This window comes from Chelonia mydas, chromosome 23 (assembly GCF_015237465.2).
Source record: "Chelonia mydas isolate rCheMyd1 chromosome 23, rCheMyd1.pri.v2, whole genome shotgun sequence".
NCBI classification, from domain to species: Eukaryota; Metazoa; Chordata; order Testudines; family Cheloniidae; genus Chelonia; species Chelonia mydas.
Genome location: NC_051263.2, coordinates 15385374 through 15408649, shown reverse-complemented (window position 1 = coordinate 15408649; position 23276 = coordinate 15385374). Strand labels below are relative to the sequence as shown.

General features: G+C 63.5%; 4 protein-coding genes and 1 long non-coding RNA gene across 5 annotated transcripts; 4 read left to right on the top strand and 1 right to left on the bottom strand.

The window, feature by feature from the left end:
• The first annotated feature begins 2305 nt into the window (after positions 1-2305).
• On the top strand, positions 2306-5670 carry LOC122463648. Its single transcript, XR_006287221.1, has 5 exons — positions 2306-2419; positions 4072-4107; positions 4403-4528; positions 4777-4861; positions 5427-5670. It is a non-coding gene; the product is annotated as an uncharacterized LOC122463648 (long non-coding RNA).
• Positions 5671-6019: 349 nt separating this feature from the next.
• On the bottom strand, positions 6020-8090 carry TMEM238 (transmembrane protein 238). Its single transcript, XM_037888474.2, has 2 exons — positions 7232-8090; positions 6020-6342 (listed from the first exon to the last, which is right to left on the bottom strand). Exon 1 carries the CDS (start codon positions 7603-7605, stop codon positions 7234-7236), a length of 372 nt encoding a protein of 123 aa, XP_037744402.1. The 5' UTR covers positions 7606-8090; the 3' UTR covers positions 6020-6342; positions 7232-7233.
• A 1139-nt stretch (positions 8091-9229) lies between these two features.
• LOC114021177 (collagen alpha-1(III) chain) lies at positions 9230-13317 on the top strand. Its single transcript, XM_037888187.2, has 7 exons — positions 9230-9390; positions 9656-9843; positions 10207-10441; positions 10725-10891; positions 11228-11277; positions 11408-11484; positions 11848-13317. Exons 2-7 carry the CDS (start codon positions 9755-9757, stop codon positions 13174-13176), a joined length of 1947 nt encoding a protein of 648 aa, XP_037744115.2. The 5' UTR covers positions 9230-9390; positions 9656-9754; the 3' UTR covers positions 13177-13317.
• A 1798-nt stretch (positions 13318-15115) lies between these two features.
• On the top strand, positions 15116-19621 carry LOC122463645. Its single transcript, XM_043534678.1, has 4 exons — positions 15116-15221; positions 15257-16093; positions 19231-19280; positions 19481-19621. Exons 2-3 carry the CDS (start codon positions 15285-15287, stop codon positions 19271-19273), a joined length of 852 nt encoding a protein of 283 aa, XP_043390613.1. The 5' UTR covers positions 15116-15221; positions 15257-15284; the 3' UTR covers positions 19274-19280; positions 19481-19621.
• Positions 19622-21705: 2084 nt separating this feature from the next.
• On the top strand, positions 21706-22790 carry LOC102947256 (cytochrome c oxidase subunit 6B1). Its single transcript, XM_027829456.2, has 3 exons — positions 21706-21932; positions 22128-22228; positions 22550-22790. The coding sequence occupies exons 1-3, from the start codon at positions 21797-21799 to the stop codon at positions 22601-22603; spliced, it is 291 nt and encodes a 96-aa protein (XP_027685257.1). The 5' UTR covers positions 21706-21796; the 3' UTR covers positions 22604-22790.
• The last annotated feature ends 486 nt before the right edge of the window (positions 22791-23276 follow it).

Below are 23276 nucleotides of genomic sequence, written 5' to 3'. Positions count from 1 at the left end.
GCAGGGGCAGGGGCAGGGCGGGCGCTGCCCTCCTGGCTCGATGACTCGTTCTGGCTGTGCTGGGTCATTTCACGCTGGGATCTGCTGGCTGGGAAAGATTGGACGCTGGTGGGGGAACTGAGCAGAGAGCCAGGGAGAGAACCCAGGAGTCCTGGCTCCCAGCCCCCCGTGCTCCAACCCCTAGACCCCACTCCCCTCCCCGGGGCGGGGAGAGAACCCAGGAGTCCTGCCCCATCCTGGACCTGCAGGATCTTCCCAGCGTGGAAACGCGGCTGAACTGTACCCGACAACACCCCCCGCCCACCCCCACCGTCCCACAGCACCCCCTGCTGGGAGAGGTGGGGCTGTGCGAGCCAGGAGCCCCCCCCCCTCCAGCCAGCCGGCCCCCCCCCCACCCACCGGCTGACCCTGCCAGGGCTTTGTGGCTGCCTCTCCCCCCTTGGTGGCCCTGGCTGCCCTGCCCTGGCGGGTTTGTGGCCAGCCTGAGACATGACGCCGAGGCCACCCCAAAGCCCTGGGCTCCCCCCGCCAGCCCCACGCTGCCCCACCGCAGGGAGGGCAGGACGCCAGATGAGCTCAGAGCCTGGGGAGCAAGGGGGGATCTGGGGCATTTGGATCCTCAGCCCCCCATCCCGAAATACACTGGGGGGATCCCAGACACTGAATCAGCTCTGGGGGTGCCCCCCCCACTCCAACCCCCCCAGACTCCTGGGATCCATATGAGCCCAGAGACCCCAAGTGGCCCCGATTACCCTGGGGGACTGTTGGGCCATGGGGGGTATGGAGGTCACATGCTCCTGACTGGCGGGGGCTGAGTCACCCCCCTAGGCTATGTCCCCCCTTTCTGGGGCTCAGCTTCCCCTGGGATTGGGGATCCCACATAGCACCCTCCACAGGCTTCTTGGGGCCAGTGACCCCCCCCGAAAAGCTCCCCCCCCATTTCACTGCTGGAACCATTCTGAGGTTCAGAGAGGAGCTGGGGGGGGGGGGCGCTGGGCAGAGCTACAGACACACAATGCAACACAACACAGCACTGCATGGAACACAATGCGACACAATACAGCGCTGCACAGTGAGAAACAACACAGCACAGCGCTGCATGCAACACAACACAACACAATTCAACACAACGCTGCACAATGCAACACATCACAGCACTGCACAGTGAAAAACAACACAACACAGCGCTGCATGCAATGAAACATAATGCACCAGAACACAGCGCTGCACAATGCAACACAACACAACACAGCACAGAACTACCCAGTGGGAAACAACAGACCATAATGCAACTCAACGCAGCACTGCCCACTGGGAAACAACACAATCCAATGTCACATAACACAGGGTAGGAGAAGACCACATACTGTCCCACAACCAAAGGTGCCACACTGAAATACAATGTAACGTGGTGTGATACAAGGGAACACAATACACAACACAACAGCTCAGTGGAACACAAAACAATGCTGCCAAGTACACACAGTACAGCCAGTGTTATGAAAGGTTACACAACTCAGCACAATGGCATTCAACACACTGCAGCAACACAATGCAACACAACGCAGGACAACATACAGATGCAACGCAACCCAGAGACATAACACAAAGCAAGACAACACCACATGGATGTAACTGCAATGCAACAGAATACAATAGAGGGTGCAACACAAAGCAAGACAACACAACATCATGCACAGTGCAAGACAACCCAGCCAGCACCACACACAATACAACAGAAGGTGATACAGGACGTCTCAACACAACAACAGCGCAACCTGGGACCGACACAACCCACCGTACCCCTGGTGAAGAGGCCGCTCACCAGCCACACAGCACCACATGGGACAACTTCAGGTCAAACACAACACAAACCACAAGACAACACAACTCAGCTTGGGGTCGGGGCTTTCCACACTCACCCTACCCACTCACAGCGTTTTAGCAGGGATCCAGACAACACAACACAACACAACTTGGTGTTGTGCAGGCTCTTCCCTGCTCACTGACCCTCCCCTTCCAAAATACCCTTCACAAACTGCACACAACACAACTCAACACAACAGGGCTTGGTCTACGGTCCCGCCATGAGACGCGAGCCGGGCTGGATCGCGGATTGCAGAGGAGACGGCTCTCGCCCCCTGGGGGTGCAGAAGGTGGGTGTTGTGTTGTGTTGTGTTGTGTTGTGTCACAACAACTCTGCTTCGGTCGCGGAGCAGCTGGGAAAAAGGAGCAAGCGGCGCCCTCTGGTGGCTGCAACCTGGAGCCGCAGCCTGCGCAAGAGGACCGGGGGCTGCTTCGGGGTTGGTTTCTTGGGGCGCCGGGGGGGGGGCGAGGCGGCAGCGTCCGTGCTGGGGAGGGACGGACGGATAGACAGACAGCCGGGACACGCGCTTGGTTTGTTAGTGTAGGGCCCCAGGTAAACACCTGGAAAGAGGCCAAAATATCCCGGTCTGTGAGTGGTGTGGGGAGGCCAGGCTGGGCTAGCAGGGGGCTGCCGGTGGGGAGTGAGGGGCACCAGCAGGGCTGGGGGGGTGCCGGGGGGCTGGAGAATCTGGGTCAGGATTGAGGGGCACCAGCAGGGCTGGGGGGGTGCCAGGGGGGCTGGAGAATCTGGGTCAGGAGTGAGGGGCACCAGCGGGGCTGGGGGGGTGCCAGAGGGGCTGGGTGCGGGGGGATGGGAGTGAGGGGCACCAGCAGGGCTGGGGGGGTGCCAGGGGGGCTGGAGAATCTGGGTCAGGAGTGAGGGGCACCAGCAGGGCTGGGGGCCGGGGGCGAGGGGCACCGGCAGAGCTGGGGGGGTGCCAGGGGGCCTGGGGGCTGTGGGTCAGGAGTGAGGCACACTGGCGGAGCTGGGGGGATGCCAGGGGGGCTGGAGGCTCTCGGTCAGGAGTGAGGGGCGCCAGCAGGGCTGTGGGGGATGCGGGGGGGGGGGCTGGAGGATGTGGGTCAGGAGTAAGGGGCACCAGCGGGGCTGGGGGGGTGCCAGAGGGGCTGGGGGCAGGGAGTGAGGGGCACCGGCAGGACTAGAGGGCACCAGGGGGCCTGGGGGTCAGGATTGAGGGGCACCAGCTGGGCTGGGGGGGTTGCTGGGGGCGGGGGGCCGAGGGGGCACCAGGGGGGCGGGAGTGAGGGGCACCAGCGGGTCTGCGTCCGGGATCCCGTTCAGCAGTTGCAGGTTCCCAGAAATCCTGTGAGTTCATCACCGGAGACGCGGCTGCTCCGGGTTTTGGGGGGGGGGGGGGCAGTTAATGGCCCCAAATGTCGCCGAGGCTGAGAAAGGGGCGAAGGCCGGACACTGCCCCCAGCATCTCCCCTGGCAGGGGAGCGGGGGTCTGGCTGGCTCAGGGGGGCAGGGAATGAGACACGGGGCCTTTCCCCTCTAGGGGGCACCAGCTCCCATCTGCCCCCAGGTCTGTGAGCTGCTTCCCCCCAGCCCCCCCCAGCGCCCCTCACTCCCGACCCGCAGCCCCCTGCCAGCCCAGCCCCCCACGCCCAGGCCCCGGTCTCCTGGGGGCTCTAGAACGCCTGGGTTCTGTGAGGCGGGTTCCAGAACGGTGGAGCCGCCGCGGGCTCTGTCCAGGCCCCTGGCCCTGCCCCGCCTCCTGGCACCCCCTGGTGCGCGCAGCCTGACCGCCCGGCGCTGAGGGTCTTCGCCGTGTGCTCCCTGCAGGGGTCGCTCCTGGCACGGGAAGGGAGCTGCCCCCACCCCACCCCGCCCCGCCCGCGAAGGGCTTGGGATGAAGACGGGCTCTGGCCCCCACCCGCCCCTGCCTCTGCTCTGCCTCCTGCTGGCGCTGAGTGTCGGGGGGGCTGGTGAGTGGGGGGCTGGCCCCTAGGGATGGGACCCAGGTGTCCGGGATGGCAGCATGAGGCACTGGTCCCTGCAGGACCCCGCAGCTCCCAGCCTGGGGGCCAGGATGGGAGAGGGGAGGCAGCCAGGGAACCTGCGCAGGGCGGCCCCCAGCCCCAAAGGGGAGAGTGGGGAAGGGACGAGCGAGAGGGGATGGGGGGACCGAGGCGGCAGGGAAGGATCGGGGCCAGTCTCAACTCTGCCGCTCCCCCCAACAGGTGCCACAGGGATAGGCAGCTTCTTCAGACCCCTGAGTAAGTAACTGCCCCTCCCCGCCACCTCATCCCCTCCCTCCCTGCCGCCCCCACAGGCCCACCCCCACATTTACTGCCCACAACTCCCATCTGCTTCCCTTCCCTACTCCTCAGCCCCCCCTCCCCCGGCCACCCCACATCCCCCGCTCTGGGCTAGAGCAGACCAAGGGTGCCCCCTGGGGGGAACACAAAGAATGACCTGGACCTCAAAGTGGGCTGGGGGAGGGACAAGGGGCCTGGGAGGATGGGGAGGGGGGGCAGGAGGCAGCTGGCACTAACAGGGGTGTCCCCCCAGCCTGCGCTCAGCCCCCCTCCCTGCGGAAGCCCTGCGGCGGCAACCCCGAGAGGTTCTACCCCAGCCAGTGTCTGCAGAGGAGATGCTGCCACGCCAACGGCACCTGCTACCACCGCGCCACCGATGGTGAGCGCCCCCTGGAGCCGGCCGCCCCCCCCCCCACAGCCGGCCGCCCCACCCCCCAGAGCTGGCCGCCTCCCCCGCGCCCCACCCCAGAGCCAGCCGCATCCCCGCCTGGGGCTCTGTGCCCCCAGCCCCCGAGGGGGCGCCCCTATAACCAGCCACCGTGTGCCCTACCCGAGAGCCAGCCGCAGCCCCGCCCCGGAGGCGGCTGGTGGATGCCGAGCTGCCCCAACCCTCCCTTTCCTTGGCAGCGCCCCGCCAGCGCCGGAACGCCGGGATCCTGGGGGGGATCTGCGTGGGGGCCGCCGGGCTGTTCCTTTGCGTCTGCGTCGCCTGGTAGGTACCGGCTGGAGCAGAACCACCCCGGGCTCCATGTCCCCGGGGGGGAGGGGGAGGGAACCGGAGCCGTGCGGTCGGGTGGCTGGAGCGTCCCACGAGCACAGACGGGGCTCAGGCTCCGCCCGGACTCCTGGGTCCTCCAGCCTCAGCGCTGGAAGCGAGCCAGCTTTCCACACACCCCAGTCCTGGCTGAGAGCTCAATGGCTGAGCCCAGCAAAGGACCTGGGGCCTTTCCCCTCTAGGGGGCACCAGTTCCCACCCAGCCCCAGGGCAAGGACTGGCTGGCTCAGAGGGGTGGGGAATGGGACATGGGGCCTTTCCCATTTGGGTCACTAGATACCCCAAAACACTCCCCTCCCATGTGAGAACCCAGTTGTCTTCCCCCCCCTGCCCCGGCTCTAACCACGAGGCCCCACTCTCCTCCCATAGCCGGGGAGAAAACCCAGGTGTCCTGGCTCCCCCCCTCAGCTCTAACCACTAGGCCCCACTCTCTTCCCATAGCCAGGGAGAAAACCCAGGTGTCCTGGCTCCCAGCCCCCCATTCTCTCTCTGCTCCCCACAGCAGGCTGAAGGGCAGCCGGGCGGCAGGGAAGGAGGCGGGGGAACCAAAATCAAAGTCGGATGCAGAGTTGGCTGATTATCTGATGAAGCTGCTGGAGGAGAGCGACCAGGAGGAAGAGGAGAGGATGGAGCCTAGGGAGGAAGAGCCAAAAGAAGGGGGGGAGTAGGGACAGGCTGGGGGGCAGCTGCCCCACCCCCACCTGGACTGCTGCACCCCTCACACAATAAAGGGTTAATTTTTTCCACTTCTTTCCAGATCAGCTGGGGGGCACATGCTGCCCCCACGTTCTCTTCCCCCATCCGGATCCCTGAAAACACAGCCCCTGTGCTCCACCCCAGAATGGGGGCAGGGAATGGGGCATGGGGCCTTTCCCCTCTAGAGGGCACCGGCTCCCATCCGGCCCCAGGGTGGAGACTGGCTGGCTCAGGGCAGAGGTATGGGACACAGGGCCTTTCCCCTCTAACCACTAGCCCCCACTCCCCTCCCAGAGCTGGGGAGAGAACCAGGAGTCCTGGCTCCCAGCCCCCAGCTCTAACCACTAGACCCCGCTCCGCAGCGTGTGACGCAGGACAAGGAAGCACGGAACAGAGGGCCTGAGACACAAAGTGTTTTAAATACAAATGAAACTTCCCTGCGATGGACAGACAGATGGACAGATGCCCCTCTGCCGGGTCAGGAGAGCCAGCACCCCCCCAAGCTCTGCCGTCCCAGCGCCGGGCGAGGGGTCCCCAGATACGCGGCCCCCGAGCGCAGGGGCTGGGTGTCTCTGTCCCTCTGTCCTGGGGCCAGTTCGGTCCGTCTGTCTCGTAGCCCTGTGGGTGCTCTCGGATCGGTGAGGGGGTGGGGGGTGCTGGTCCGAGACAGATCCCCCATCTGACTTGCCCCCCCCCCCACAGGGCTCCGTCCCAAGAGGCATCTGGAAGAGACAGACAGTTGGTCACAAGCTGAAGGGGGGCGTGCTTGAGTTGGGTGGGGGGAGGGGAACATGGCGCTAGGGGACGCTGTGCTGGTGGGGGAGGGGAGGTTGGTGTTCCTTCTCAGCCCTTTCGCAGGGGGCAGCGTTTGGGGACTAGGGCAATGTGGGCAGGGTCAGGGGCAGACAGGGTTTGGGGGCAGGGTTTGGAGGGGCCCGAAGGGCAGGGCAGAGCTTGGGGGGCACAAGGGTGCAAGATTTGGAGTCAGGGTTTGGGGAGGCAGGGTTTGGAGGCAGGGCTTGGGCGCAGAGGGGTCGGGGACAGGGCTTGGGGGAACAGGGGACAGGGCTTGGAGGGCATAGGGGATCCAAGGTTTGGAGGCAGGGCTTGGGGGGCGGAGCGGTGGGGAGAGGATTTGGGGGGGCACAGGGGGCAGGGCTTGGGGGGCACAGCAGAGAGGACAGGGTTTGGGGGCACAGGGGGTGCAAGGATTGGAGGCAGGGCTTGGGGGGCACAGGGTAGAGAGAACAGGGTTTGGGGGCACAGGGGGTGCAAGGATTGGAGGCAGGGCTTGGGGGGCACAGGGTAGAGAGAACAGGGTTTGGGGGCACAGGGGGTGCAAGGATTGGAGGCAGGGTTTAGGGGGCAGAGCGGCGGGGAGAGGATTTGGGGGGCACAGGGTAGAGAGGACAGGGTTTGGGGGCACAGGGGGTACAAGGATTGGAGGCAGGGCTTGGGGGGCAGAGGGACCAGGGCTTGGGGACACAGGGGGCAGGGCAGAGAGGACAGGGTTTGGGGGCACAGGGGGTGCAAGGATTGGAGGCAGGGCTTAGGGACACAGGGGGCAGGGCGGTGGGGACAGGATTTGGGGGGCACAGGGGGCAGGGTTACCTCTAGACCGTCTCCCGGGTCGGGGGCCCCTGGCTCCCGCGCACGGGGCCCAGGGCCAGCGGGCCGGGCTGGCGCCGGGACCAGCGGCGGGAGAGCTTGCGGGCGAGGCGGGCCAGGGTGCCCCCCTTGGCGGCGTAGTCGCGCCCCAGCTCCTCGGGCGCCAGCTCCAGGTTGCCCGTGTACCAGAGCACCCAGCCCAGCAGGCTCAGGAAGACCAGCACCGCCCCCGAGTAGATCAGCAGGTCCCCGAAGTCCTGGCCCCGCACCCGCAGCCGGGCGAAGATGCCCGTCAGCAGCGCCCCCATGCCCGCCCCGTCCAGCAGCAGCGCCAGGCCCAGCGCCAGGCGGCACCGGCCCAGCCCCCCCGAGGCCATGGCGGGGGGGGGGGGCAGGTCCCGAGGGGGTGAGAGGTCCGGCGGGGGGGGCACAGACCCAGCAAGGCCCCGGGCTGGGAGGCCGCGGTCAGGTGCGCTGAGAACTGGGCAGGGCGGGACGCAGCAGGTATCGCTCCCTGCTCGGGGTTAACCCTTCCCTGCCGGGCACAGGCTGATGTGCGCGGCTGGGATGGTCACGCCTAGCTGGAGAGAGAACCCAGGAGTCCTGGGTCCCAGCACCCCGCCCCTTCTAACCACTAGACCCCACTCCCCTCCCAGAGCCGGGGAGAGAACCCAGGATTCCTGACCCCCCCCCGCCAACCACTAGACTCCACTCCCCTCCCAGTACTGGGGAGAGAACCCAGGCGTCCTGGCTCCCAGCCCTCCCCACACACAAACACAATAGAGGGCGGGGCCTGGCTCAGTCACCGGGTCACTCAGATTCGCTCTACCTGCTGAGATCAAAGGAGACCCTGCCTACCCCTAAACCCCGCCCCCAGGTGTGCTTATCCAATCAGATGTGCGGAACGCCCCCACTTCCTGCTCACCTTTACCTGTCCGGCCAATGAGAGCCCAGACGGTGGGAAAGGCTCGGTGGAGGTTGCTTTTAACCCATTCCTAACAGGTACGGGCCGCTCAATGTTATAAACCCAGCATAGGTGAAACCCCCCCGGAGACAACCCGGGAGTCCTGGCTGTCCCCCACCCCCATCCCACTTCCCTCCCCTCCCTGAGCTGGGGGGAGAATCCAGGAGTCCTGGCTCCCAGCCCCACCACCTTCTAACCACTAATCCCCACTCCCCTCCCACAGCTGGGGAGAGAACCCAGGTGTCCTGGCTCCCAGCCCAGAGGGAGGGCTACCCCTGTTTTTCTGGACACTAACTTGGGCCATGGGACACCACCAGACTGAATTCCCTGCCCAGCCAGGCTGGTCACTTAGCCTGTCTGGGCCTCAGTTTCCCCATCCCTACAATGGGTAAAGCAGCCCTGCCCTGCCTTGTGGGTGGTGGTGGGTAAATAGCCTGCAGCTTGTGAGGCACCCAGAGGCCATGGTGATGGGGGCCCGAGGAGGCCCTGCGGCGGGGAGGAGCCTGCTGATATCACAATGCCAGGCCCCAGGTCAGAGGTTCCGGGCCGGCCCAGAGCAGCATGGGGCAGTGATGCTGGGAGCACCCTGCACTGGGGCCATGGGCCCCTGGATGCTGGCAGCCACAGGCCCCTGCTGCTGCTGTGACATGCCCCATGGTCTCGGCCTCCTGAGACCCCCAGCCTCGACAAGCCAGCCCTGACCCAGCTAGCTGGCCATGCTGATGTATCCACCAGGTGGGCTGAGGATGGGGACTGGTGTGTAAGGGGGGCCTGGACTCCTGGGTTCTCTCCCTGGCTCTGGGAGAGGAGTGCGATCTAGTAGTTAGAGCAGGGGGGCTGAGAGCCAGGATGCCTGATTTCTATCCCTGGCTCTGGGAGGGGAGTGGGGTCTAATGGTCAGAGTTGGGGTGGGGAGGCTGGGAGCCAGGATGCCTGGTTCTCTCCCTGGCTCTGGGAGCGGAGTGGTGTCCAGTGGTTAGAGCAGGGGGGGCTGAGAGCCAGGACTCCTGGGTTCTCCTCTCGCTGACTCCCCCACCCAGGCATCGTGCGGAGGAGTCCGCGCCCCTTCCCCGAATGCATCAGCGACTTCGCCTTCGCTGGCTGGATCCCGATCGTCGGGGAGCTGCAGAGATTGCTGGGGCGGGGGGAGTACAACCCCTTGCAGCCCACCCCCCTCTTCGAGAGCAACTTCCTGCAGGTGAATGCTGCCCCCTGCTGTGGGGGGGGAAGCAGGGCAGCTCCCAGGCGCCCTCTCTCAGCTGCTCCTTGCCCAGCAACTGCAATCCCCTCCCTGCACCTTGGCTGGGCTCCATCAGGCCCAGGGCCAAGGCCTCTCCCTGGTGGGGCCGGGAGCCATGGGTTCTAGTCCTGCTGCCTGGGGAAAGGGGTGTGTGCTCCAGCTGGGGGGCTGGTGCCTGGCACCCCCCACTAATCCCCCCCCCCCCCCGCCCCCTGCCTTGCAGGTGACCAAGCGGGGCGAGCTGGTGGATCTGCACAACCGTGCCAGCCTGGTCACCCTGGGCATCGCTGCCACCAGCCCCGCCCTGCTCCTGCCCGACGTCATGATCATCGCCCGCCCCATGGAGAGGCCCCAGGGAGAGCCTTTGGGCCCCAGGACAGCACACGCCCCACCAGAGCTGGAGCTGACCCGGTGAGTGCCAGCAGGGGGCACCCTTCCCAGCAGTCAGGGCTCAATGCCCCAGGGTGGTGCTAGGGGGCGCCGTGCTGCAGGGCTCTGTCTAGCAGCCAGGCCAATATAAGCTGCAGGGGCCTGGTTTGTGACTCAGGGGCAGGAAAAGCCCTGGCGCCCCACCCCAGAGGTAGCTGCACCTCAGTGCTGTGTGAACAGATTCCAGGCCAACCTGCTCTAACCACTAGACCCCACTCCCCTCCCAGAGCCAGGGAAAGAACCCAGGAATCCTGGCTCCCAGCCCCCCCCAGCTCTAACCACTAGGCCCCCCTCCCCGAATGGGGCTGGAACCCAGGCCTCCAGCTGACCCGCCGCCCCTGGCAGGCTGATCCCACTGGAGCTGGTGAGCCTCTACCTGCACGACATGGGGGAGCAGCGGCTGAAGCTGCGACTGGCCACGGGGCGCGTCTACTACCTGAAGCTCTGCGCCCCCCGGGGGGAGGAGCGCCCGCTCTTTGCACGCTGGCTGCGGCTCATCTACCTGCTGAGGGCCCCCCCGGACAGCTGGGCCAGCATCCCCTCCTGGCACACCTCCGACCTGCGTGGGCGCAGCGCCAAGGTCAGCTGGGGGCAGCGCGGGGGGCACAGGCCGGGGCAAGGCGGAATGGGCACGGCGGGTGTGAGGTGTATGGGCTGGAGGGGGCAGAGGATGGGGGGGATGTTGGACACTAGGGGGACCCGGCTGGGCAGCATGGGGGGTGAGGGGCATGGCGTCAGTGGCTGGGGAGTGGGCAGGGGCCAGTGTCGGGAGTGCAGGGCAGAATGGGGGCACAGAGTGGGGGGAAGATCCTGTTCTGCTGGGCTGACCCCATTTCTCCATTGCTGCTCCCCCATCTCTCCAGCCACCCCATAGCCAGCGGCTGCGGCCCATCCAGGAGGAGGAGGAGCCCAGGGCCCCGATACCCCAACTTGGGGAGCCCCCGGGCAGTGGGAGCCGGACCCCCAGCCAGGGGCAGCTGAGAGGGAGGCAGCGTCCGGCCAGCCCCACCACAGGGCAGCAACCCTCCACGTAGGTACTGCTGGGCCAGCCGGAGGCTGTGGGGTGCGGGGGCTGGGAGCCAGGACTCCTGGATTCTCTCCCCAGCTCTGGGAGGGGAAGTGGGGGGCTAGTGATGAGAGCAGGGAGGTCTTTCCAGCTGATAGATCCCCTATGTCTCTCTTGAGCCCGCGGTGCAGGGAAGCGTGGAGGGGCAGGGGCTGGGACGCAGGGGGACCCCATTCCCTGAAGATCAGGGAGGTTTTGCGGAGACTCTGTACGTGGATCCCACCTGGCCTGGGGGGCTGCCCCTGCCATCCCTCCTCCCCCATGGGCCGGGCGGTTCTGATCTGGGCTCTCTCTCTGCAGGCGGAGCGTAGGGGGACAGGGGTCCACATGCTCCACGTCGCCCAGCACAGGTAGGTACTGCACAGGCTGGCACAGGAATCAGGACGCTCCCACAGCGCCCCCTACTGGCAGAGGTGGGGCTGGGGCAGCCAGGAGCCCTCCTGGCTCCCAGCCCCTCACTCCCATCCTGTTTCCCAGCAGCCCTGGTGAGACGCTCCCCCAAACTCCTTGATGGACTTTCTGGGTCCCGGGCAGAGGTCACCAGCCCCTGGACACAGGTGAGGGCTGACAGGTGGGGGTGGCAACCCTTAACCTAGGGGGCTGAGGGGGGCTGTGCCTTGGGCAGCGGACCCATGTCTCCCGGGAAGGGGGGGCACGCTGGGAAAGGTATCTCCCCCAACCAGACCCCCCCATCACTAACCCAGAGGGGTTCCCCGTCTGCCCTGCTCTTCATGGGGCTTAGGGGGCGTTGCTGAGCAAGGGGTGATGCAGAAGCTGTCTGCAGGACAGGTGTCAGTGCAGTCTAGTGGTTAGAGCAGGGGGGCTGGGAGCCAGGACACCTGGGTTCTTTCCCTGACTCTGGGGTGGGAGGGGGCTCTGGTGGTTAGAGCTGCCGTTACTCCAGGGTCCCTCCCCAGCAGGGCCCAATGTCCAGGGAGCTGAGCGCAGAGAGGAACCGTGGCCAGCTGAGCCTGGCCATTCCCTCTGGTTCCCGGAGCCCGGCAGGAACCCCGAGCCAGCGTGGATCTAGTGCCGGGTCTAGAGCCACCATGGCTCCTGGCTCCCCTGAGCGATCCAGAGCGTCCGTGGGCATGGGGCGCTCGGCGGTGGGCACCGCCTCCGTGGGCGTGGGGCGCTCGGCGGTGGCCATGGTGTCGGCAGCAGCGGGTCCGTCCTGGCCAGCCAGCGCCCAGCCCTCGGGGATGGGCGGAGAGATGGAGCCGGGCGAGAGATGCAAGGAGCCCAGCACGGAGACGAGACAAGACCAGTCGGGCTGCGCCAGCCCCTCTACGGAGCAGGGCAGGTCCTGTTCCCAGAGCCAGCGTGGATCTAATGCAGCATCCAGAGCCGCCGTGGCTCCCGGGTCCCCTGAACGATCCAGAGCCTCCGTGGGCGTGGGGCGCTCGGCGGTGGGCACCGCCTCCGTGGGCGTGGGGCGCTCGGCGGTGGCCACGGTGTCGGCGGCGGCGGGTCCGTCCAGGCCGACCAGCGCCCAGCCCTCAGGGATGGGCAGAGAGATGGAGCCGGGCGAGAGATGCAGGGAGCCCAGCACGGAGACGAGACAAGCTCAGTCGGGCTGCGCCAGCCCCTCCACGGAGCAGGGCAGGTCCTGTTCCCAGAGCCAGCGTGGATCTAATGCAGCATCCAGAGCCGCCGTGGCTCCCAGCTCCCCCGAGCGATCCAGAGCCTCCGTGGGCGTGGGGCGCTCGGCGGGGGGCACCGCCTCCGTGGGCGTGGGGCGCTCTCTACCGTCCACTGCTTCAGTGGCAGTGGGTCCTTCCAAGCGGGCCAGCACCCAGCCCTCGGGGATGGAGCCGGACAGGAGATCTGGGGAGAGGAGCCGAGCCCAGCTGGGCCACACCAGCCCCTCCATGGAGCAGGGCCGTTCCTGTTCCCGGAGCCAGCAAGGATCTAGTGCGGCGCCCGGGCCAACCCGAGCCACTGTGACCCCCAGCTCCCATGGGCAGCCTAGTAGCTCCAGAGCTCCCAGCTTTCCGGAGCCAGCCAGCTCGCCCATGGCTGCTGCTGCACCTCCGGAGAGATCTCAACTCTCTGGGGGCGTGGGGCCTTCGGAGGTCGCCACGGCGGCCCTGTCCGTGGACCCCTCTGGGCAGAGAAGCCGGAACAGCTCCGGGTTGCATCGAGCCGAGAGACAGGGCAGGAGATCCAGGGAGACAGTCGGAGAAAGCAGCAAAGGCAAAGCCCGGTCCAGCTCCGGCAGCCCCAGCCACAAGAGGCCGTCCAAGTAGGTGGGGTATCGGTTAAATACATCACCAGCCTCCGGGCCCCGCCCCAGAGGGGCCGCATCCCAGTGCCGGGTGAGGGGTCCCCGTATGACCAGCCCTGATGCCCCACCCCAGAGAGGCTGCATCCCAGGCCCAGATGAGGGGTCCCCGTATGACCATCTCCTGTGCCCGACCCCAGAGGGGCCGCGTCTCAGCACTGAGTGAAATGATCTCCTATACTCCATATAATCGATTTGGTTAAGGAGCTTTGGGATCCTTATTGTGTAATGAAACCTGCTCTGTGTGTGCGTGTGTGTATCCCTGTCATCCCCGGCTGGAGAGGAAGAGTCCTGCTCCATTGTGTGCGTGAGCCCAAGCAAACTATCTGCCCTCTGCTGGCCGCGGTCGGATCTCTCTGACACCGTATCCTATGCACCATACTGCTCCAGACTGAGGGGGATTATCTATTTACCTAAAGGGCAGGGGCTGGAGCTTTACAAATTGGAGGCAGTGGCCCATACCCCTATGGGCCGGAGGAGCAGGACGTGGGAGGGGGATGGTACCATCACCCCCACCCGAGATCCTAATGTGAATATCTCAGGATATTTGGGCTCCCAGGTCACCAGAAGCTGAACTGTGGATCTTCCTCCGCAGGGAGAAGAGAGTGGAGTCGAAGGGGAAGTTGAAATCGGCCCTGGGTTCAGGTACGGAGGTAATTCACCCTCCCACAGCAAGGGAATTTCCCACCCCGTGCCCCACAGTACTCCCTGCTCGGGTAGCCAGAAGCCCCCCCGCCCCCCCCAGCCAGTACCTCTGCCCCGTGCCCCACAGCACCCCATGTGGCCACCCTGTGTGTCTCATTGCTCTGTCAACCCCTCAGCCAGGCACAGGAGCAGCCTCACATTCGTGACCATCTACAGTGTCCTGTCGAACTCCCTGGACAAGCTGACGGGCGGGAAGCTGAGACAGGTAGGGGGCGCTGGTGGGCCGGGGTGCAGTGGGCGGGGGGCAGGTGAGGACGGGTGGGAGGAGGCGGGGGGCTAGGATGGGTGGGGGAATGCAGGGGCTCCCTTGGATGGGAGGCAGGATGGGGGGCTCAGCCAGGTGAATCACACATGGGATCCAGCTCCTTTCCATTCATTTTCCTTCAGTGTGACGAGTTTGCAGGCCCTTGGTCCCCGGGGCTGAATCCCCGTCCACAGGCACCACCCAACTCCCCCGGGGAACAGCCAGGCAGGCCATGGAGCCTAAGCCCACATCTGCTTCCGGCATAGGGCCCCCGGGGCAAGGGGACTGTGTGAGCTGGGGGGGGGGGACTGGCACCATTCCCATCCCCCATAATTCCCTGCAGCGCTCGTGCTCACTCCCATGGCACCCTGTGCCCTGAGCCCTCCCCCCCACGGCATCCACTGCCCTGAGCCCCGTCTGATTCTCTGTGACTTCCCTCCTCGAAGAGAAGGAGCCAGGAAGATGCCAAGACGCAGCTGTCTTCGAAGCCCTCCAAGCGGGTCACCATCTCGGGCGTGGTGGAGCTGTCGGTCCCAGACAGCCAGGAGACCAGCTCCGTGGCACCCTCAGCTATCGGGAGCACCAGGGTGCAGGGCCCGGCTGGCTCCGGGGCAGCTCCGCAGCGGGAGAGCGGCCCACTGCCCAAGGCGCAGTCTGGGAGATCAAGAGCCGCCACAGTTCCCAGCCCCCCTGAGCGATCCAGAGCCTCCGTGGGCGTGGGGCGCTCAGCAGTGGCCACGGCCTCCATGGGCGTGGGGCGTTCAGCAGTAGCCACAGCGTCGGCAGCAGTGGGTCCTTCCAGGCTGGGCAGTGCCCGGACCTCGGGGATGGGCGGAGAGAAGGACCCGGGCAGGAGATCCAGGGAGCTGAGTGTGGAGAGGAGCCGAGCCCAGCAGGGCCACGCCAGCCCCTCCACGGAGCAGGGTAGGTCCCGTTCCCGGAGCCCCATGGGGAGGCCAAGCCAGCCAGGGTCCAGTGCCATGTCTGGAGATTCTGGAGCAGCCAGGCTTTCAAAGCGATCCAGAGTCTCAGTGGCCGCCGGCCCTTCGGAGAGATCCAGAGTCTCAGTGGCCGCCGGCCCTTCGGAGAGATCCAGAGTCTCAGTGGCTGCTGGCCCTTCGGAGATGGCTACGGTGTCAGTGGCCGTGGGTCCATCCGAGCTGGAACCATGGAGCAGCGCCCGGCTCTCGGGGAGGGACCAACTGAGCCTGCCAGGCAGGGGATCTAGAGAGCGCAGCAAGGCGGGGAGCTCCACGAGAAATGCTGGGACCCCCGGTGCCGTGGCTGCCCTAGGGATGGAGGGTGATGATGTATCTGGAGAGACATCCAAGAAGTCCAGAGCCTCTGTGGTTCTAAGCTCTCCAGAAAGATCGAGACCTGTGGCTCTAGGTTCTGCGGACAAATCGAGAGCGTCGGTAGCTCCAGGTTCTCCAAAGCGATTCAGTGTCTCGGTGGCCGCTGGCCCATCAGAAAGATCCAAAGCATCCGTGGCCACTGGCCCTTCGGAGATGGCTACAGTGTCGGTGGCCGTGGGACGGTCTGAGCCAGGGTCTCTCAGCAGCTCCTGGACCCCGGGGACAGATGCTCAGAGGGCTCCCAACGTGGGGAAGAGCCGGCTTAGCTCCCCGTGCTCCGGGGCTCCTCTGGGGACGGAGGCCGGCCACGCATCCCCGGGCAGTGCCACCCTGGGGAGATCCGGGGAGCAGAGCCGAAGCCTGGCCAGGGAGGAAGGAGGGGCCCGTTCCCAGAGTCCCTCGAGCCAGGCGCCCCACGCGAGAGCTGCAGTCTCGAGGCCCAGAAGCACCCGGCCCTCGGAGCTGGACAGACAGGGGGAGCCGGGCTGGGGATCCAGCCGTCCCAGTGCGACAAGGAGCCGGAGCAAAGGCCGGAAGGGAGACAAGCAGGACCCCTCTGTTGGGCACCCTGCCAGCAAGTATGTGGGGCTGGGGCACGTCATGTCAGCTGCATGCGTTCAGCAGAGGCCATTTCCGCAGGACTCCTGGGTTCTCTCCCCGGCTCTGGGAGGGGAGTGCGGTCTAGTGGTTAGAGCCGGGGAGGGGGCAGGACTCCTGGGTTCCAAGCTCGGGCTAGCTGGACCAGCCTTCCGTTCCATGAAACGGGTCATTTTGAGATTTGCTTCCCTTGTGACACTGAACAGAGATGAGGCCCTTTGAATGCGTTCCCTGGCCAGCTGGGACCCGGGGGCGCTCTCCTGGCGTGGCCACCTGCCCACCATCAGGGCACAGCCCTGTCATGTGACGCCTCTGCTCTGCGTCATTTGGGTGAGTGACCTGAGCCAGAGCGTGGCACTGGCCAGGGGCTTTCCAGGGCTGTGATGGCCCCCGTTGCCCTGAGTGCTCTGCGGGGAGATCTGCTCCCCAACTCCACAGGCAAAGCAAGCCGCCGCCAGACCTATGCAGGGCAGCCCTACAGACACACCCCAACTCTCGAGGGTCCCCCTGCAGCCTCCAGGCCCTGGGTGCCCCGGTTTACCAGCTCCCCTCCACTCCCTGCGCTGCATTAACTCCCAGCGTTTGGCCCTACGTCTCGTGAGCCACAATCCAGGCAGGTTTCGCCACACTAGACTCAAGCGGTCTCGGTCCTCCTACCCCAGGCCTGCCTCTGCAGCCAGCCGGTCTGGGATCCCCCTTTCATGAGACAGGCCCGCGAAGGATCCTGGCGGGGCATCTCCACCGGGTCAAGCTCCTGCACCTGGCCTGGGTCAACTGGCCTGGACCGCCAGGCTAGAAAATCGCAGCGGAGTCATTTGGGCCTGGGTTTGGGACCTTCCCCCTCACAGCCGTTTCTTTTCCCCTCTTCACGTTTTCAGGCCAGTTTCCTTCCCCCTTGCTGTGCATTTCAGCAGTTTCTGGCAAAAATGTTTTGTTCAGCCAATATTTTGTTTGTTTCTTGCCAATTTTTGGTCAAAATTAGGGCTGTTGATTAATCGCAGTTAACTCACGCGATTAACTCCAAAAAATGAACCGTGATTAAAAAAATCAATCGCCGTTTTAATCGCATTGTTAAACAATCAAATACCAACTGAAATGTATTAACTATTTTTGGATGGTTTTCTACATTTTCAAATATATTTGTTTCAATGACAACACAGAACACAAAGTGCACAGTGCTCACTTTATATTATTATTTTTATTACACATATTTCCACTGTAAAAATGATAAAAAAAAATTAGGGTTTTTCAATTCGCCTCATACAAGTACCCTGATGCAATCTCTTTATTGAGAAAGTGAAACTTACAAATGTAGATTTTTGTTTGTTTGTTACATAACTGCACTCAAAACCAAAACAATGTAAAACTTTAGAGCCTACAAGTCCACTCAGTCCTACTTCTTGTTCAGCCAATTGCTCAGACAAACAAGTCTGTTTACGTTTACGGGAGATAATGCTGCTGGCTTCTTATTTAAATCTCACCTGAAAGTCAGAACAGGTGTTTGCATGGCACTTTTGTAGCCGGCGGTACAAGGTATTTACGTGCCAGATATTCTAAAGTAACATTTGTATGCCCCTTCATGCTTCGGCTACCATTCCAGAGGACATGCTTCCACGCTGATGATGCTTGTTAAAAAATAATGCATTAATTAAATTTGTGACTGAACTCCTTGGGGGAGAATTGTATGTCCCCTGCTCTGTTTTCCCCGCATTCTGCCATATATTTCATGTTATAGCAGTCTTGGATGAAGACCCAGCACATGCTGTTTGTTTTAAGAACACTTTCATTGCAGATTTCACAAAACGCAAAGAAGGTACCAATGTGAGATTTCTAAAGGTAGCTACAGCATTCGACCCAAGGTTTAAGAATTTGAAGTGCCTTCCAAAATCTGATCAGGATGGGGTGTGGAGCATGCTTTCAGAAGTCTTAAAAGAGCAACACTCCAATGTGAAAACTACAGAACCCAAACCACGAAAAAAAGAAAATCAACCTTCTGCTGGTGGCATCTGACTCAGATGATGAAAATGAACATGCGTCGAGCTGCTCTGCTTTGGATCGTTATCGAGCAGAACCCGTCATCAGCATGGACGCATGTCCCCTGGAATGGTGGTTGAAGCATGAAAGGACATATGAATCTTTAGAGCATCTGGCACGTAAATAACTTGCAACGCCGGCTACAACAGTGCCATGTGAACGCCTGTTCTGACTTTCAGGTGACATTGTAAACAAGAAACCGGCAGCATTATCTCCTGCAAATGTAAGGAAACTTGTTTGTCTGAGTGATTGGCTGAACAGGAAGTAGGACTGAGTGGACTTGTAAGCTCTGAAGTTTTACCTTGTTTTATTTTTGAACGCAGTTTTTTGTGTGTGCATAATTCTACATTTGTAAGTTCAACCGTCATGATAAAGAGATTGCACTACAGTACTTGTCTTAGGTGAATTGAAAAATACTATTTCTTTTGTTTTTTACTGTGCAAATATTTGTAATAAAAAATAAATATAAAGTGAGCACCGTATACTTTGTATTTTGTGTTGTCATTTAAATCAATATATTTGAAAATGTAGAAAACATCCAAAAATATGTCAATACATTGTATTCTATTATTGGTTAACAGTGCGATTAATTGTGATTAATTTTTCTAATGGTGCGATTAATCGCGATTAATTTTTTTTATCGCTTGACAGCCCTAGTCAAAATTTGTTTAATTTTTCAGCCATTTCTTGGGGAGGGGGGATGGTTGGCCAATTTTTATAGCCCAAATTTGGTCGATTATTTTCAACTAACCCTTTTCTTAGCCACTTGTTTTGCAGCTGTTTGTATTATCTGGCAATTTTTTCATGATTTTCCAGTTTCCTGGGTGATTTTTTTAGCCAAAGTCAAAATTTAGATGGAAATGGAAAATCATTGGGCCGGTTGTGATTTGCTATGGAAAATCCGCCCCATTTTCCGATCAACTTTAACCAGAGAGTTCTGCTTAATAGCTTCTCTTGACTTGCCTTTCTGCGGAGCAGGGCAGTTGGGGGGCTACTTACTCTTGTGCAGAATCAGGTGTTTCGATCGCGACATTGGGGCCGGGACGGTCCCAGCTGATCACGGCGCGGGCATTTGTCTCCACAGAGGCGGCAGTGAGCGGGCTGCAGACAGAATGAAATCTCAGTAGAGGTCAGGTAAGCGCAGGCATAGCTCCATCTCCGTGAAAACGGAGCTTGGATGTGGTGCATCAACACGCTGAGATCAGGGCCCCGGCCGTGCCGGGTGCTGTACAGACCGAGCGCAATCCCTGCACCGCACAGCGTCCCCTGCTGCGGGGTGCAGTGGCCAGCAGTACGTTCTCTGCCCTACATGACGACGGTTTCTCTTCCCGCAGGCCGGACACAGCCCGAGCTGGAGGGGAGGATTCGTCGCTGGGCCCCGGGAGTCTCTCAGGGACAGGACGGCTGGAGGGCCCAGGCCAGGGGATCGGGGCAGGGAACAGCTAGGACGCCCCACAGCGGCCGGCCGGCCAGGGGCACAGGGCAGCGAGTGTCGCACCTTTCCCAGCTTTGCCTATTAAACTTTGCAGTGAACGTCAGGGTCGTGTGTGCAACTATCCCTCCGCTGCGGCAGCCAGTGACCCCCAAGGCTCAAGGCTGGACCCCTGCCCTAGGGCGGCGCTAGGGGGCTTGGGCTGCAGGGAGGGGGCTGAGTGCGGGTGGGGGTCGGGGGAGGTGTCAGGGGAGGCAGGGGGGAGGGGACTATAGGGGGGCATTCAGGAGGGTGATGGGGGAGCAGCATGAGGAGGATGGGATCCGGGGGGGGCGTTCAGGGAGGTGAGGAGAGCAGCATGGGACGGTTCTGTGGGGGGGCATACAGGAGGGTGGGGGGAGCAGAAGGGGGGGACTGGCTTGGGGGGGGCTTTTAGGGGGGTGGAGAGAGCAGCGTGGGAGGGTTCTGTGGGGGGGGCATACAGGAGGGTGGGGAGTGGGCTCCGTGGGGGGGACACGCTCGGGGGCTTGGCATTCGGGGGGGGGTGGGCGGAATCAGGACCGTGGAACCCCACGCTCTTATTGGCTGAAAGGCCTCCCCTCCCCACACATTTCTAGAAGGTTCCGTGGCAGTTGCTCCTAACTGACATGCGGTGGGGAGGGGCCAGGCCCCTCCCTTTGCTCCCATTGGCCAGAGCCTTCCATGGCGGGGAACGTTCCAGCCAATAGGAACTCAGGGGACACTAAGTCCCCTGCCCTCTCAGAGTCTGTGGGGAGCAGTTCCAACCCATGGTCACACTGTATGGGGGGGGCGGCGAGGGGCGCACAGGCTGGGGGGGGGTTGGGGAAGGATCCTGGCAGCTGGGGGGGCAGTAAGGGGAGCGCAGGCTGGGGGTTGGGGAAAGATGCTGGCGGCTGCGGGCGGCGAGGGGAGCGCAGGCTGGGGGGGGGGTCAGGGAGGGATTCTGGCAGCAGGTAGGGGGGCGGCGAGGGGAACGCAGGCTGGGGGGGGGTTGGGGAAGGATCCTGGTGGCTGGGGGGGCGGCGAGGGGAGTGAAGGCTGGGGGGGTCAGGGAGGGATTCTGGCAGCAGGTAGGGGGGAAGCGCAGGCTGGGGGGGTTGGAGTAGGATGCTGAGGGGGTTGGGGAAGGATGCTGGCGGCTGGGGGGGCGAGGGGAGTGTAGGCTGGCGGGGGGGTCAGGGCGGGATTCTGGCAGCAGGTAGGGGGGCTGCGAGGGGAGCGCAGGCTGGGGGGGTCAGGGCGAGATTCTGGCAGCAGGTAGGGGGGGCGGCGAGGGGAGCGCAGGCTGGGGGGGTCAGGGCGAGATTCTGGCAGCAGGTAGGGTGGCGGCGAGGGGAGCGCAGGCTGGGGGGGTTGGAGTAGGATGCTGAGGGGGTTGGGGAAGGATGCTGGCGGCTGGGGGGGGCGAGGGGAGTGTAGGCTGGCGGGGGGGTCAGGGCGGGATTCTGGCAGCAGGTAGGGGGGCTGCGAGGGGAGCGCAGGCTGGGGGGGTCAAGGCGAGATTCTGGCAGCAGGTAGGGGGGCGGCGAGGGGAGCGCAGGCTGGGGGGGTCAGGGCGAGATTCTGGCAGCAGGTAGGGGGGCGGCGAGGGGAGCGCAGGCTGGGGGGGTCAGGGCGAGATTCTGGCAGCAGGTAGGGTGGCGGCGAGGGGAGCGCAGGCTGGGGGTTCAGGGAAGGATCCTGGCAGCGGGAGGGCGGCGCAGGGAGCCCAGCAGCAGGGGGTGGGGCAGCGAGGGGAGCGCAGGCTGGGGGGTGGGGAGTGCAGGCCAGGGACTAGTCGTGGGGGGACCCTGACAGCTGGGGAGTCAGGGAGGGATCCAGCAGTGGCGGGGCGCACGCCGGGGGCGTCAGGGACAGATCTCAGGAGCGCCCCTGGGGGCAGATGGAAAGGTCACCCCCCCATTTTATTATTTCTCCCTTTAGAAGCCCAAAGCAACTGAATTTACTAGCTTGGGGCATTGGGGGTGAGACACAGGTGAGCCCCAGCTTTGGGAGGGGAGTGGGGGCCAGCAGCCAGAGCTCGGGGAGCAGGGCTGGGAGCCAGGACTCCTGGGTTCTCTCCCCGGCTCTGGGAGGGGAGGGGAGGGGAAGGGAGGGAGGTTAGAGCAGCGGGGGCTGGGAGCCAGGACTCCTGGGTTCTCTTTCTGGCTCTGGGAGGGGAGTGAGTCTCCACTTTCACGTGCCTACTTTTTCAGGAATGCAAAGCTCTAATGGAGCTGGCGGGGGGGAGAAGGGCGCCCCCCAGGGGTCCCGGGGGTATTACCGCACTGCCCCCTTCGACCCCCGCTTCCCCAACACCAACCAGACCCGCAACTGCTACCAGAACTACCTGGGTGAGTGGCAGAGGGCCCTCGGGAGGAGGGGGGAAACTAGGAGCCAGGACTCCTGGGTTCTCTCCCTGGCTCTGGGAGGGGAGTGGGGTCTAGTAGTTGGGGGCAGGAGTTTGGCTATGTGGGGAAGGGTGGCAGGGTTGGGTCACTGGTGCCTCCTTGTGGTGGCAGAGGGTAATGCATGCTGTCTTCCTGCAGACTATTACCGCTGCCTGAAGACACTGGGGGCGAAGGGAAAGGACATCAAGCCATGCCAGTGGTACTACCGGGTCTACAAGTCCCTGTGCCCCATCTCCTGGGTATGTGGGGTGCCAGGACCCCGGGGGTACCCCCCCACTCTGCACTCAGTGGGAGAGGAGGGGAAAAGGTCGCATGCCCTATTCCCTACCCTCCTGAGACAGCCAGTGCCCTGCCCTGGGGCTGGATGGGAGCTGGTACCCCCCAGGGGAAAGTCCCCCTGTCTCATTCCCCACCCCGTGCTGGGAGGGGGGCTGGGCCCTGCTCTGTGCGTGGGGGTGGGGGGCCCTGCTGCCCCCTGCTGGGAGGGCTGAGACCTGCTCTGTGTGGAGCTGCCCCTCTGGATGTGGCCCCCACCCCTAACCCCGTTTCCCTCCCCCCAGGTGAAGCACTGGGATGAGCAGCGGGACAACGGCACCTTCGCTGGCAGGATCTAGGCCCAGCTGCTGCTGGGGGGGGAGGCAGACCCACAGGCCCTGCCCCATGGTGTGGTCCTGCCCACTGCAGCACACCCCGTAGCGACTCTCCCCGCTGGCACCTCAGAGCCCCACAATAAACCTGCTTGTTCCATAACTTGGCCCTGGAGTCCAAGTGTTCTAGTCCCCATAGCGCTCCCTCCGAGGAGATCCCCCACTAGCTCTGGGTTTGGGCTCAGAAAGCCCTAGTGGGGATGCTGGGCGGTGCAGGCTGGGCCAGTCCCAGTGCACCCCCTCCCTGCCCCCTCACACTGCGTCCCTCTCCATACACACACACTGCCCCCACCCTTCCTGCTCCCCCTTTCACCCCCCACTGTCCCCCCACTGCACCCCTTCCCCCACTGCGCTGTCCCCCAGACACTGCTCTCTCCCTCCCACCCACTACCCCCACATCCTGTGTCCTCCCCTCCCACCTCATGCCCCTCCCCCACACCCACTGCCCCCCAACGGTGCCCCTCCCCCATTCACTGCTCCCCATATCATACCCCTGCCCCCCACTGTGCTTCCCAGTGCCCCATCCCCCATAGATTCACTGCCCCCTCCCCCACACCACGCTCCCTCCCCCACTCACGGTCCCCCCCTTGTACCCCTTCCCACTCATGCCTCCCCACCCCCTCACACATTGCATCCCCCC

Bases quoted from the DNA above. Each gene is read 5' to 3' on its own strand.
- LOC102947256 (XM_027829456.2), top strand. From the start codon at position 21,797: ATGCAAAGCTCTAATGGAGCTGGCGGGGGGGAGAAGGGCGCCCCCCAG. The intron at 21,933-22,127 runs GTGAGTGGCAGA...GTCTTCCTGCAG, and splicing joins CTGCTACCAGAACTACCTGG to ACTATTACCGCTGCCTGAAG. The intron at 22,229-22,549 runs GTATGTGGGGTG...CCCTCCCCCCAG, and splicing joins CCCTGTGCCCCATCTCCTGG to GTGAAGCACTGGGATGAGCA.
- TMEM238 (XM_037888474.2), bottom strand. From the start codon at position 7,605: ATGGCCTCGGGGGGGCTGGGCCGGTGCCGCCTGGCGCTGGGCCTGGCG.
- LOC114021177 (XM_037888187.2), top strand. From the start codon at position 9,755: ATGATCATCGCCCGCCCCATGGAGAGGCCCCAGGGAGAGCCTTTGGGC. The intron at 10,892-11,227 runs GTAGGTACTGCT...CTCTCTCTGCAG, and splicing joins ACAGGGCAGCAACCCTCCAC to GCGGAGCGTAGGGGGACAGG. The intron at 11,278-11,407 runs GTAGGTACTGCA...GTTTCCCAGCAG, and splicing joins CTCCACGTCGCCCAGCACAG to CCCTGGTGAGACGCTCCCCC.
- LOC122463645 (XM_043534678.1), top strand. From the start codon at position 15,285: ATGGCTACGGTGTCAGTGGCCGTGGGTCCATCCGAGCTGGAACCATGG. The intron at 16,094-19,230 runs GTATGTGGGGCT...TTGTCTCCACAG, and splicing joins GTTGGGCACCCTGCCAGCAA to AGGCGGCAGTGAGCGGGCTG.